This window comes from Ailuropoda melanoleuca, chromosome 1 (assembly GCF_002007445.2).
Source record: "Ailuropoda melanoleuca isolate Jingjing chromosome 1, ASM200744v2, whole genome shotgun sequence".
In the NCBI taxonomy this organism is placed as follows: domain Eukaryota; kingdom Metazoa; phylum Chordata; class Mammalia; order Carnivora; family Ursidae; genus Ailuropoda; species Ailuropoda melanoleuca.
Genome location: NC_048218.1, coordinates 113293956 through 113308144, shown reverse-complemented (window position 1 = coordinate 113308144; position 14189 = coordinate 113293956). Strand labels below are relative to the sequence as shown.

Genomic DNA, 14189 nt, shown 5'->3' with positions numbered 1-14189 from the left:
TCAGGCTCCTTGATCAGCTCAGTGGGGAGTTTGCTTGTTCCTATGCCCCTCCCCTCTTATGTTCATGTGTGCGCATGTGTGCTGGCACTCTCTCTCACCTTCTCTCTCAAATAAATAAAATCTTTAAAAAATATATATAGTTCAACTTGTAAATTTATGGCACCCACCAGGAACAGGAGTGAAGTGCTTAAAAGCAGCAGTTTCCAGCAGGAATGATAAAATGCATGCAGAAAACCTCAAGAGCAGCCCTTGGGCTCCTCGTGGGAGATAGAGAGGGTGGGGGCATTCAGGGGATGCTCCAGTGGGCTGGGAACAGTGGCAGGGCATCAGGAATGCATCATTTCCACTCAGCCTCTTCTGGGTCTTCTGCACCTGCTGCCAGCTCTTCGCACCTTGCTGCATCCCACCTGGAATCCGGTGCTGCCCTCCTGGGACCCACCAGGCACACCTCGCTGCCACCCCACAAAGGGGGCACCCCCTCCAGGTCAGCCTTCCCAGAGTGGGACTCATCATTTGGTCCATTGAGTGGATGCACCACTGACTCTGAATGCACCGGGACCAGGGAAGGCTCTGGACAGTAAAGGTTCAGTGTCAGAAGGATGTGCTGAGAATAATCATTCTTATAAGGCTTAGAATAAAGGATAGTGAAAACCAAGAAACGGAGTCCATCCTCCTCCAGTGGCTCTTGGAATCGAGATTTGAAACCTCACTCTCACCCACTGGCCATATCTGGGGCTCCAGGATGAGTCTCCAACCTATGCAACTGAGAGCCAGGGACGTCTGGGAGGGATTAGTGCCAGCTTTTCCTTTTGATTCCTTCAGGTTTTATTTATTAAGCTTCATAAGGATGGGAGCTGCAAGGATGCACGCAAATATATTCCTCACTCTCACCATCAAACTCATCTTTTGAGTGACTTTTTCCCCTTAGGCTGGGCTCGGTTTATCTGTAAGTAAGTGTAGATATTCTTTATTCTCTGGGTCTGTGATCACTGAGAAATAACAAAGTACAGCTGTAAAATGGTGGAACCAATTTCTAAATGGGCATCCGGTCACATCAGTGAGCAACATGCTCTAGCAGTGAGCTCACCAAGGAGGCTGACACTCCCTCAAAAGATGTTGCTTTGTCCAGGGCTGGTTTTGAAAGTCTCCTTTAGGAATTGATGGCAGGAGCTGATGGGGAACAGTACGATCTGTTTATTTCACTAGAGTTTCACCTTGTTGGGATCAAAGGTTGCACCATGCAGACCTGGTTACCCCATTTTGTTCACTGGATCTGAACCCACCTGATGTCTGGCTCTCTCTCCAAAATGGAGGTGAGCCTTCTGGCACTGTCCGGCCCTGGCCAAAGTGTGCAGGTTTGCAGGGTCAGGACCATGACAGGTGGCCACCGTGGTCAGCCACTGTCTCCCACGTGCCCACATCCATGGACCCAACCTCAGTGGCATTATGCAGCGGGCTGTGAAGAGCATGGGGTACATTGATCATTTCCCACCACCTCTACCTGCCTCAAATCCACATTTTGAAGCCAAAGACCAAGACTTAGCACCCCAAGCCCAGTGCAGCCATGGACAGGAGGCGGCCAGTGTGCCGCCAAGCCTCTCTGCTGTGCTACAAACATATCTGATGCCCACGGTCATGTGTTTCCCAACTGGGGCTCAGCTGCCCCAAGACCCGCCTGCCTCCTATGGTGGGGAGGAGTCTGCAGCAGGTGGCCATGCCGCAGGGCACCAGACTTCACGGGACGGGACAGTATTTGTTGCATTTATTTGTTCTATCACTACAGAAGAAGCATTTCAAAATGTGTACAAAAGGATCCTCTATTCCTCCAGGGGTACGTTACCCCTTGTTCACAGCTAAACAGAAATAATTTAACATCACCAGAGAAGGCAGATGGGAAATACAAGTGCATTTTCTCATTTACAATCCTGTACACGTATTTTCCAGAATGGCGGACAAAGACCTAAAGCTGCACTGGGATACAAGCAAATTGTACCTTGACGATCCCCACGGACAACATTATAAAAAAGTGTATTAGAAAGTATTTGAGACAATATTGCATATTAATACCTGGTTACATCTGTTCACAGTGAATGCGACCATACCCATGGGCGGATGTGCCTGTACATCTTAAATAGATCTGATTGTGGTTCATTTTAAAGTTAAAAAAAAAAACACACTGAACTGAATGAAAGCTCTCTGGATTCTAAGTAGAGTTGACCCTTCCTTATTGCTAAAACTCAAGGAGTGCAGATAAAGAGCAATACATTTGCTTCATGATTTATCTCTGCAAGTCCATCTGATCCCGCTTCTGTTTTGGCAAGAACACCACACTATAAGAGCTACATGGTAATCAAAACAAAACAAGAAAAAAAACCCCACAAAAATAAAAAGAAACCCACCACCCAAAAACAAAAAACAAAAACCAAAAAACCCCAAACTCACAAATCCATAACAGTAGCTTCCTTTCTCAATGAAGAGTCTAAGATCTCTTTATGGGCTGGATTCTTGGTTGGAAGTGGGACACACTGGTCTCTGAAGTGACTGGTGCTGGGATACGCCCTTTGGTGGCAAAGCAGTGGCAGAGCAAATCTTTTTAATGATTCTTCCAATAGGACAGCCCGTGCTCTAAGGTCCACATCACAGAAGGGACCTGGGTAAAGGAGCAAGTGTCCAGGCTTTCTGTCAAGGGAAGCTCAGTGACAGAGGACGGGAGGGGGAGGGGCAGGGATTTCTGATTGTAATCCTCACATCAACCCATGACTAGCGACCCTTCTGTCTCTGGTGTTTATTTTAAAGACGAGTGCATAAAGTCTAGGCATCCTTCAGGACACAGCGGTTCCCAAGACACACACTCACACCATCCAACAACAGAATAGACCATAGAACAGAAAGGGGTGAAGTCATGCAAAATCCTACTTTAACCAGCTAGAAGAGAAAACATTAACAGCTTTTGGTACAGAATAGGACCACCTTTCTAACATAATTTAATTACTTGCTGCCATTCTATGGGATCTTACCTTAAACACGATAATCTCAAAGAAAAACGGTGTTATAATATAAAACCACAAGAAAAGGTGTGGAAATAGATGGTTACATTGGCTAGGAAAGGCAGTGGTGGGCGGGGGATGGGGAGCATTTTAGGAAAGAACATCTGTGGCCACTATTTACAGTTCTGGGTTAAGCTTTGTTTGAAGCCACAGGGGATAAAGTAGCTCCTTTCAACCAATTGACTGTGTGGGTTGGATGGAAAAGAACAGGGCAGGTTCAACTGGCCAGCAAACTGGAAATCACTGAAATCTCTCACCTTGAGCATGTTCCTTTGGATGAAACGTAGCTTCTCTGTGACTGTGTGTGGAATTACAGCTGTCGGAAGCCCTATCTGCCTCTACCTGATGCAGTGCATCCATGGGCCGAGTCTCAATCACTGTGACTATGTTTGTTTCCAGTTTCAAAACAACACACCATTCCATAAGCAAAGAAACCCGTGCCTCAAGAATGACATGCCTGTCTTTCAAGATTTGCTTCCGAAGAATGAAAAGGACTCATTCATTTATAGGATTTACAAAGGAACGGGGGTCAGGAGTTAGACTCCTGATGGGGACAATTCTTCCAGTGCTTTTGCTTTTTGGAAGGCTTCCCAGACCTTTGACTGGTTTATAAGTCGAGCAGTGGTTCTCAACTTGGTGACTTGCTCCCCAGGGGACATTTGGCAACATCTGGAGAGATTTTTTGGTTGTGAAATGAGGGTGCTATTGGCATCTATTGGGTAGTGACCAGGGGTGATGCTAAATATTCTGCAAGGCGCCGGCGAACCCCCAAAGAATGATCCAGCCCCAAATATCTAGAGCACCGCGACTAAGAAACCCAGATTTAGATTACGTGCAACAGTGCTTATGCACAATTTTTCTTCTGGGTTTTTTTTTTTTTTCATGTTCACCTTGGTTCAGTTTTGGCAAAGAAACATAAACATTGGAACTGGTACACTCTCACTTGCCTTAGTGGTTGGGGTTATTATCCTTAATGATGGGATTAACCTTGAGGGCTTCCCCTTCCAGTGGGGACTGGAATCACCAAACACCTCAGCGGGGCTCCCGACAGCATGGCTCAGGATGGTTCTGCCTCCAGCACCACCTGCCTCTTTCCCGCCAGACCTCGCTGGCAGGTTACGCGGTCGCTCTGCACGTTCCAAGCCCCCAGTGAGAAAGGATGCTCCTATGTATGGGTGGGCACACAGGGGCTGCTCTTACAGGAGAGGTTCAGACTGTTGTGAAGTTTAGTTTCTAACGGGTAGGTTCTGCGTGTAGCCTCATCTCCTGGGCTTTGCTTGTCATAGTTTCCGGTTCTGAAAGTGACTGATCATTCCGCATCGTTCTTTTACAGATTTTTAAGACAAGAATAATGTACAGTGAGGGCGGGGAGAGAAACGTACCAACAAACAAAACAGTGATGTTGTTGAGATAGGGTCTAGGTTGGGCCTCCGAGGAGAAACAGGCTTCTGGCTGTCAGTGGAACCAGCCAGGGAAGGAAGGAGTGTAAAGTTTGGAATTTGGTTTCTGGGAAATGTTACCATTTGAGAGATCCAAAGGAATTAAGGTCTGCATTTCAGGACGGATGCTGAAATTGTAGTGCCAGGCTCTGGGCCGTGAGAGGCACAGATGGGAGAAGGCAGAGGACAGAGGTCTCCAGATCGGCCTCCGGAAGTGTGAGGTTGGGGGTTTCTTCCACCTGCTGGCAAGCCGGAGAAGGGTGAGCAATGCTACAGAGGTTTGGAAATGGAGACAGAGACGAACAGGTCCTCTGACCCCTCCTCATGCCCTTTGCCCTGGGAGTCCAACATCTTTTACAAACTGCAGCCTTCCAGACCTAGATGCAGGCGTCCAGAGGCTGTGGCTTGGGTTTCTCGGCCCTGCTGTGCTGGGGGGCACCTGTAAGGCTGATCAGGGACTGTGCTCACTGCCACCGGGGCCTTGGAAACCACGTGGGTGCTGGACGCTCAGCACAGAAACCAGCTCGTTCCTTCCCAGGCTCTGACCTGTTTTTCAAAACTTTCTCTGAAAATGAGCAATTCTTTGGAGGAGGGGAATTCCAGGAAGCACCAGGGGAGGGGGATTTCTGCTAGCAGTCTATGAGCACATCTAGTAACATAGCAGTTTGGGGGGCGGGGGGCTCCAAATGTAACCCTGCATCTAACAATAAAAATCTCCTTGTTTTCAAAAGCAAATCAAACCCCAGCCAAACGACCGACTTAAAAAAATACAAAACGAAAGGAAAAACCACCTAGAAATCAAAGCCCAACGTTCTGGTCCAGTCCGGGCTGCTGGCAGGAGCGAAGGGCCTGGGGCTTTGTGCTTCTCTCCGGCAGGGCGGGGCTTAGCTCATGTGGAAGCGGTGCTCGCCCCGCGTGATGTGGGACGAGAACTCGTACCGGTCCTGGCTGTGGTAGCCGCACATGTTGCACTCAAAAGGATCACGGAAGCCGTGACAGCCCATGTGGATGGTGTACATGACGTGGTCCAGGAAGAGCACCCTGCAGTGTTCGCACTTGTACACCTTCATGGGCTCCCCGCTAGTGCCGATCACCCGGAAGGCGTCCTGGGAGCTCTCGGAGGCCGCGCGTAGCACGTCGTAGGCCGGGTGCTCCTCCTTGATGGACAGGCCGTTGCGGGCGTGCGGGTTGATGTGGTTGGTCAGGTAGATGAGGCTGCTCCGCTGCTCCTCGTTATTGCTCTCCGTGTCTGTGGAGTCTTGGCAGCTGTTGCTCGGGGACGCCTCCCGCTCGGAGGACGCCGACTTGGCCTTGGAGAGCAGCAGCAGGTTCTCCACGGCGCTGTCCTGGGCTGAGTGGTTGGACCGCGGGGGGCCCTCCGCGTGCGGCTTGTGGAGCTGGTACATGGGGTTGATGACCGGGACCACCTCCGAGCTGCCCGGGGGCGTCTGCACCAGGGGGCGCAGGGACTCGGCCCCCAGATAGCTGATGGCGTTGTTGATGGCTTGGTCCATCACATGGGTCTGCATCATCTCATTCTCTTTCTCGTAGCTGGCGCTGCTGTCATAGGGCATGTCCGACAGGCACTTGTCCCCTGTGGGAGGCAAGTGACAGTCAGTGGGGCTGGATGAGCTCTGCAGGACAGTAACGGCTGGAATCTACACGGGTGGGGGTAGGGGCAGGGGACATCCTACCTCAGGCTGTCCCAGTGCTCTGGCAGACAGGCCACACAAACACCTCCCAAATGGGGAAGGTGGAGATGTCTCTGCCCGTGGTCACCTAGCCCAGGGACCTGCCCGGAGTCTGCACTTAAGTAGATTTGACCGGGCAAATGAATCCGTGAACCAATCAGCGGGACCTTCCAACAAAATACTCACCCACTACCTGTGTCTTTTCCTTTGGACGGTATAATCGAACATTATTTAAGATTAATATTTAAATGATGTATTTCAATAGAGGGTTCTAAGTGATTTGTAGAAACTAGTGAATTTCTCATAAATTTAATCAAAGTACATTAGTAATATAATTATTCACCATAGTATTCAATATACTTATTTAAAATAGTATTACATGGGGGCGCCTGGGTGATCAGTCAGTTAAGCGTCTGACTCTTGATTTCAGCTCAGGTCAGGAGCCCAGGGTCATGGAATGGAGCCCACCGTTGGGCTCCACAGTGGGTGTGGAGCCTGCTTGGGATTCTTTCTCTCTCCCTTTCCCTCTGCCCCCCCACCCCTGCTCACAATCTCTCTCTCTCAAATAGATAAGTAGATAGATAAATAAATAAATAGTATTACATGATAACATTTTAAATTCATAACTTTAATACTCAGAATAAAATTTAATCAAAAGGTACGATTGATAGTTAAGATTTATTGAAAGCTGACTTTGGGCTCTGAGAGTAAAAAGATGCTCAGTGTCCAGTGTCCACACCCTTCCCGCTTCCCGCTCCACTGGCCTTTCCATCGCTGGTAGCACCAGAGCCACGTGCCACAGTGATTTGTGTGGGGAGGCTGTGCCAAACCAAGGAAGCTCAGGGGACAAGGTGTGCCATTCATCTGATCTTTCCAAAAATTGCGGAGCATGAACGATACTCAAGGAACCAATGCCGAGGACTCTCAGCATGCCAGCTTCACCTCAAGAAACTTCTGGTCTGAGACAGGGTTTGCAGCAGTAGGCAAGCTTGCTCTCTGGGAATGGTGAACCCTGAGACTAGCTCTGGCTTATGAGTAAACATTTGCATCAAGCTGCACCTTCTCGGAATATTGGTTATAGGTTCAGTATGAAACCAGGGCTTAATTAGCAAATTCCCTAACTGTCTGCACTCTTACTGTCAGGGCTAGTGATTTGCTTTCCTCTCAGGGCTGGTTTGTGAATCAATCAAAGCACCTGAGGGATGCCTTAACTGTTTACATTTTACTCCTTACTCTGTTTCTTTTCTTCCTCTAACACATTTTTATTGAGCATTGAGTGTCTCCTGGCCCAGATAGGAGGAACAGATAGGTGAGCTAGTAAAAAGGGTTCCCATCCTTAGTGGCACACAGCTAACAGGGGACACAAATATTAAAACAGGGCTCCACAGACAGCAGGTCCCAGACTGTGAATTTTGATGAAGAAAACAGAAGGCTTGTGTCATATGGGCTTCTGACTGAGGAAGAGTCAGCCAGGCGAGTGGGGCTTGTGTCCAACACTGGGAGCAGCAAGGGGAAAGCAAGGGGAGAAGGAGCATGAAGCTTCAGAGGGACAGGGTGAAGGTCGAGGGGCCAGAGGCTGGGTGCAGATGAAAGTGGGGATCCCCTGAAGGGTTTGAAGGAAGTGCCCTTCTCGGCAATGGGAAGAAGAACAGGTTGAGAGGGGCCAAGTTAGGTGAACTTACTCTCCCGAGAGTTCAAGTAGTGGCTGCTGGTGAGGGTGGTGGCAATGGAGGGTCCCCACACCACCCACAGTGACACCTGACATCAAGGTCTCCTGATCTCTTAGCAACAAGAGGACAAACTCCCTGGTAGTTCAAAACTTAAGAACTAATCCTTTTAGAAAAATGTTTCTGACCACTGACGATTGCCCAGGGATTGGCCCCATGATACTAGAAAGCATCTTTAGGCCTCATTTCTTGCTTGCAGAGGAGATTTATCATGAAACAGCTCAGCCTGCATTCATTCTAATCTACTGGTGGTCAGGAGGGGCACATGCCCTGATAGTGGAACAGTCTGATCCTTAGATTACAGAAAGGAAAACCTGCTGGTGGCCAGTCACACCCTCTGCAGAAACGGAACAGAATGGTTGGGATCTCTCTGCATGGTGGGCGGCAGGGAACACAGAGGTGGTGTTTCTCTATGTTTTAAAAGTTAAAAGAAGTAATTTGATAGCATTAGTAACACCACACAGTTTTCCTCGTTTTTGTGCTGAGGTGCTAAGTATCTTGTTGCTCTAACCCCAAAACAGAGGGCTTATGCCCCTGTCTATCCCTCTGCCAAACCCTGGTAGGGGCAAGATGAGGCACAGACTTTGAGGCTGATTTAGATACGTATCAAAGTGTGTAGAGTCCCACCAAAAATGGTGCTTTCCCACCTAATCATCCTGCTTCTCCTCAAAGTCACGATTCTCTGGTTTCCCAAGCAACCATTAAAATCCCTTGTTTTTAAAACTTGGTCTCAACAACAAATGGACAGAGGAAAAAGTTCATATATTGGAGATTACTGTGGCATATTGAAATGACCCACAGAATTTCTCTTCTCTAATACTCCACAAAGTGAGAAAAATAAAAAGTCACACAATTCACTTTGGCAATCAACTAAATAAAAGAATGCATTCTAATGAAATAGGTAAAAAAAATCAAGGACCAAGGAAAGACAATTCTGTCCTCAGACATACAGTAAAGGGTGGCTGCCGATCTGACTTCTAAAAACCTTAAGTATGAGCCAACAAAATCCTCAGCATTCTCCCTTATATCCTCATTTCTGTAGAGAACAAATTCAGATAAAGTCTTCTTCCACTTCTGATCAAAAAGCAGTGAAAAACCTCTGCTAGCAAGCCAGGTGGCACTGGACAGGTGAGCAGTGAGGTTGGCTCTCTTGACAGGAGTCAGGTCCTCTATGAGGGGAAACAGCCCGAAGCCCCTGGTGTCCCCCTGTGGGGCTGGGAAGCACTCTCTAACCAGGTACAGTGATAACTGGTTTAGGACATTGAACCAAACCTCAGAATGAGGAAGAGAGAACAGAAAGAGTGTCTTTTAACAAAAATGTCACTTTGCCTCACCTGAACTCCTCCCTCTACTCCATCCTTGGCATTCTTTCAGGACTAGAAAAGTCAATAGCACTCACAGGGGGAAAAAAAAGTCTCACATACAGTGGGAAGAATGTTGGAATGTCAATCAGGCTGTATCATCCCAAATAGAATAGCAAGATTAAAAGAAATGTCATGGTTATGGAGAAAATATTTTCTAGAAATACAAGGGAGGAAAGGAATTAAAATACACCAATACACCCATCCTAGGAAAAAGCTTAACTCAAGGAAGAGAGGAAATATCTCACAATTACTTTGTGACATGGACTCCATAAAAAAAAAGTTCTAAAAGACAGCATGCTAAAACAACAGAATGAGATGAAAAAAGGAGATGTCTGATCTCAGGAAACAAAATGAAGTCCAAAACAGTTTTATTACAGAATGAGCCCATGGATTTAGAAGCAGCAAGTAATAGAACATAAGCTACTAAAAATGGAATGATTGATATAGAGGAAAAAAACAAGATAATAAATGTGAATGAATGTGGAAAAAAAGACCAAGAAATTAACTTAAGGAAATGCTAACAGATATGGAAGACAAATTATCCAACATAAGGACAATTGGTATCCCTGACAGAGATCACAACAGATGGAACAAAAGATATCTCTATGAGGAAGAGGATTTTTTTAGAAATAGAGAGAAAAAGGGATTCCCCAGATTAAAATGGCAGGAAATTTTTATTCAGAATACAAAATACCAAGACACATCCTAGTGAGGATATTTAATTTTAAGATTACAGAAAGAACTCTTCAAGCATTCAGGAAGAAAATAGAAATCACCTTTCAGAAAAAAATATCAGATTGGCCTTAGACATTTGCACAGCAACATTCAACAAGCAACACCATTGTGACACCACACACTCTGTAAAGATAGAAAGGCAACAGGTAGACATCCTTGAACACAAAACAACTGAAAGAGAGCACCTATAGCACCTGCCTTTTTTTTTTAAAGGTTTTATTTATTTATTTGAGAGAGAGGGAGTGAGTGAGAAAGCACAAGCAGGGGGAGTGGCAAAGGGAGAAGCAGGCTCCTCGCTGAGTGCAGAACCTGACACGGGGCTCAATCCCAGTACCCTGAGATAATGACATGAGCCAAAGGTAGACACTTAACCAACTGAGTCACCCAGGGGCCCCCTATAGCACCTTTAATGTTAAGTCCAATCAGTTAAGAGATTAATCAAAATACAAAGAAATAGAGCTAAAAGGACTGAGTCTGAGCCTTGAATCTATATAAATATAGAGTTAACAATAAGTAGCTAGACTTCTTGGAGAATTAGGATTATGGAATAGAATGTGAATATTAGGAAGGAGGATGATGTAAAAATAACATAACTGAACACACGGGAATAAAATCATGTCCTTATTTCCCAAAGCTACAAGTCAGTAGATACGGCCTAAATTGAAACAAATGGATTAAAACATTGATTTGAAGGTCTTCGGGTTTTAAATAATGCAGTATATCTTTCAAATCTTAGAAAAATCCTTTAAAAATAATATCTTTTTGTGAAAAAATATTTATTTGAAGATCAGCCATGCCTCCAGTTTTGTTTTTTGTTCCCCTCTTAAATTTAAGACAGCTATAAAAGTGATTCTTTTATTTTGAAATAGCATCTGTAATATGATAGAAACTTACAGAAGTATTTATTTCACACCTGTCTATCAATCCACCTAGCCCCTCACATATGTATATATGGATAGAAAGATGTTTAGAATAATGCTCAGCTACTTTTAATATTGGCAATTTCTGGATGTTGGAGTTTTGGGGTGATTCTAAAACATTTCTCTTTCCATTAAAATTCCTTATATTAACCACGTGTCATTTTAATAATGCAACAGGGTTGTATTATTCTTCTCAAAAAAAGAAACTATACCAAGATAATTATAATGGATAAAAAGAATATTAATCATTGTTATTTTCCCCTATTTCCTCTTTTGTATTTAAAAAGCCTTCTCAGGGCACTTGGGTGGTTCAGTCGGTTAAGCACCCAACTCTTGATTTTGGTGCAGATCATGATCTCGGGGTCTTGTGATCAAGCCTCACATCAGGCTCTGTGCTCAGTGTGGAACCTGCTTCAGATTCTCCCTCCCCTTCTCCCTTTGCCCCTCCCCTCCTCTCTCTCTAACAACGATGACAACCACAACAACAACAAGAAACAACACTTTCTCCCTGCAATCGCCCAACAGACTAAGAACAATGAGTAGCAATCCTATGTAACATTATTATCCCCTTTCTGATGGGCTTCACTGATCCTGTTGACCTCTATCTGATTATCTCAGAGGATGAGATCTTTGATGACATAATTGGTGAGGAATGTTGCTGACAGAATCAATACTTGCTTACAGTCATGCCAACATGCAAGGTAAAAATTTTAATCATATGGGGCGCCTAGGTGGCACAGCAGTTAAGCGTCCGCCTTCGGCTCAGGGCGTGATCCCAGTGTTATGGGATCGAGCCCCACATCAGGCTCCTCCCCTGGGATCCTGCTTCTTCCTCTCCCACTCCCCCTGCTTGTGTTCCCTCTCTTGCTGGCTGTCTCTATCTCTGTTGAATAAATAAATAAAATCTTTAAAAAAATTTTAATCATAGATCGTGTATCAATTAAGCAAAATTATAGGCTATTCTGAGCAATATACCACAGGAAAATAATGTCACCTTACATTTTTAAGGTGCTCTCTCGAGTTGAGAGCAGTGCCACACCCATTGTCCCTTTTGATCTTCAGAACAGAACTGGGAAAGGTGCAGGGCAGGAGGTATCACACACATTTCACAGATGGGGATGCTGCATTCAATGACATGCTCAAGGTCACTAGCCAGTCATAGCTGGAACTGGACCTGAACCCAGGTCTCTTGAATGCAGACCTGGAGCTCTTTCCATGGCACCACAACTAGCCCATGTGTATGATCATGTATGATAACAGCTGAATTCCTACATGTTTCTGAATTTATATAAAGGATAAATTCAGCATATAGAAGTTAAGAGGGACCCTAAGAGATCCATCTTTTCCCTCCTTCCTCCTTCCCTCCCTCCCTTTCTTTCCTTCTTTAATCCTTTCTTTCCCTCTCCCTTCCTCCCTCTCTTCCTTCATTCCTCTTCCTTTCTTTCTTTTCTTTCTTCCTTTCCTTTCCTTTCCTTTCCTTTCCTTTCCTTTCCTTTCCTTTCCTTTCCTTTCCTTTCCTTTCCTTTNCAACACTTTCTCCCTGCAATCGCCCAACAGACTAAGAACAATGAGTAGCAATCCTATGTAACATTATTATCCCCTTTCTGATGGGCTTCACTGATCCTGTTGACCTCTATCTGATTATCTCAGAGGATGAGATCTTTGATGACATAATTGGTGAGGAATGTTGCTGACAGAATCAATACTTGCTTACAGTCATGCCAACATGCAAGGTAAAAATTTTAATCATATGGGGCGCCTAGGTGGCACAGCAGTTAAGCGTCCGCCTTCGGCTCAGGGCGTGATCCCAGTGTTATGGGATCGAGCCCCACATCAGGCTCCTCCCCTGGGATCCTGCTTCTTCCTCTCCCACTCCCCCTGCTTGTGTTCCCTCTCTTGCTGGCTGTCTCTATCTCTGTTGAATAAATAAATAAAATCTTTAAAAAAATTTTAATCATAGATCGTGTATCAATTAAGCAAAATTATAGGCTATTCTGAGCAATATACCACAGGAAAATAATGTCACCTTACATTTTTAAGGTGCTCTCTCGAGTTGAGAGCAGTGCCACACCCATTGTCCCTTTTGATCTTCAGAACAGAACTGGGAAAGGTGCAGGGCAGGAGGTATCACACACATTTCACAGATGGGGATGCTGCATTCAATGACATGCTCAAGGTCACTAGCCAGTCATAGCTGGAACTGGACCTGAACCCAGGTCTCTTGAATGCAGACCTGGAGCTCTTTCCATGGCACCACAACTAGCCCATGTGTATGATCATGTATGATAACAGCTGAATTCCTACATGTTTCTGAATTTATATAAAGGATAAATTCAGCATATAGAAGTTAAGAGGGACCCTAAGAGATCCATCTTTTCCCTCCTTCCTCCTTCCCTCCCTCCCTTTCTTTCCTTCTTTAATCCTTTCTTTCCCTCTCCCTTCCTCCCTCTCTTCCTTCATTCCTCTTCCTTTCTTTCTTTTCTTTCTTCCTTTCCTTTCCTTTCCTTTCCTTTCCTTTCCTTTCCTTTCCTTTCCTTTCCTTTCCTTTCCTTTCCTTTCCTTTCCTTTCCTTTCCTTTCCTTTCCTTTCCTTTCCTTTCCTTTCCTTTCCTTTCCTTTCCTTTCCTTTCCTTTCCTTTTTCTTCCTCCCTCCTTTCCTTCCTTCCTTCCTTCCTTCCTTCCTTCCTTCCTTCCTTCCTTCCTTCTTTCCTTCCTTCCCTCCTTCCTTCCCTCCTCTCTCTCTCCCTCCCTCCCTCTTTCTCTCCTCTCTTCCTCCCTCCCTCTATCTTTTTCTTTCTTTCTTTCTTTCTTTCTTTCTTTCTTTCTTTCTTTCTTTCTTTCTTCTTTCTTTCTTTCTTTCTCTCTCTCTCTCTCTCTCTCTCTAATTTTAGCGATGGGGAAGCTGTGACAAGTCAGGAGTGGTTGATTGAAATCCCATCATGTTGAAGTGAGGACAAACTAGGAATCTGGGGGTAGAAAGATGTATTATTTTAGAAATAACTTATCAATCACTAAATTTTTGGGAAAACACCTAACAGAATACACAGCCGCTCCTAAGCCCTTTGTTTCAATCTCCATGCTGCTGTCCTCATCCTACTATTCCCGTCACACTTTCCCTGTGCCCCCCCACTCCCCCGGGGACTTGTTTCTAACCTTGGTTTGGCTTGGTTAGAGCTTTTTTTCTTTTTTCTTTTTTTTTTTTTTTAAACACAGAAGCATGTAAATCTGATGACAATACCCTAACTCATGGCCTCCTCCCAGGTGGCT

At 45.4% G+C, this 14189-nt stretch overlaps 1 protein-coding gene across 24 annotated transcripts in view; it reads right to left on the bottom strand.

The window, feature by feature from the left end:
• Positions 1-1747: 1747 nt before the first annotated feature.
• IKZF1 (IKAROS family zinc finger 1) overlaps positions 1748-14189 on the bottom strand; it is a 98248-nt gene continuing 85806 nt past the window's right edge. For all 24 annotated transcript variants that reach the window (XM_034665427.1, XM_034665440.1, XM_034665424.1 and 21 more), the window contains one exon: positions 1748-6080. In XM_034665427.1, coding sequence (XP_034521318.1) covers positions 5371-6080 — 710 coding nt within the window. In that variant the 3' untranslated portion in view covers positions 1748-5370. The remainder of the gene's footprint in view (positions 6081-14189) is intronic.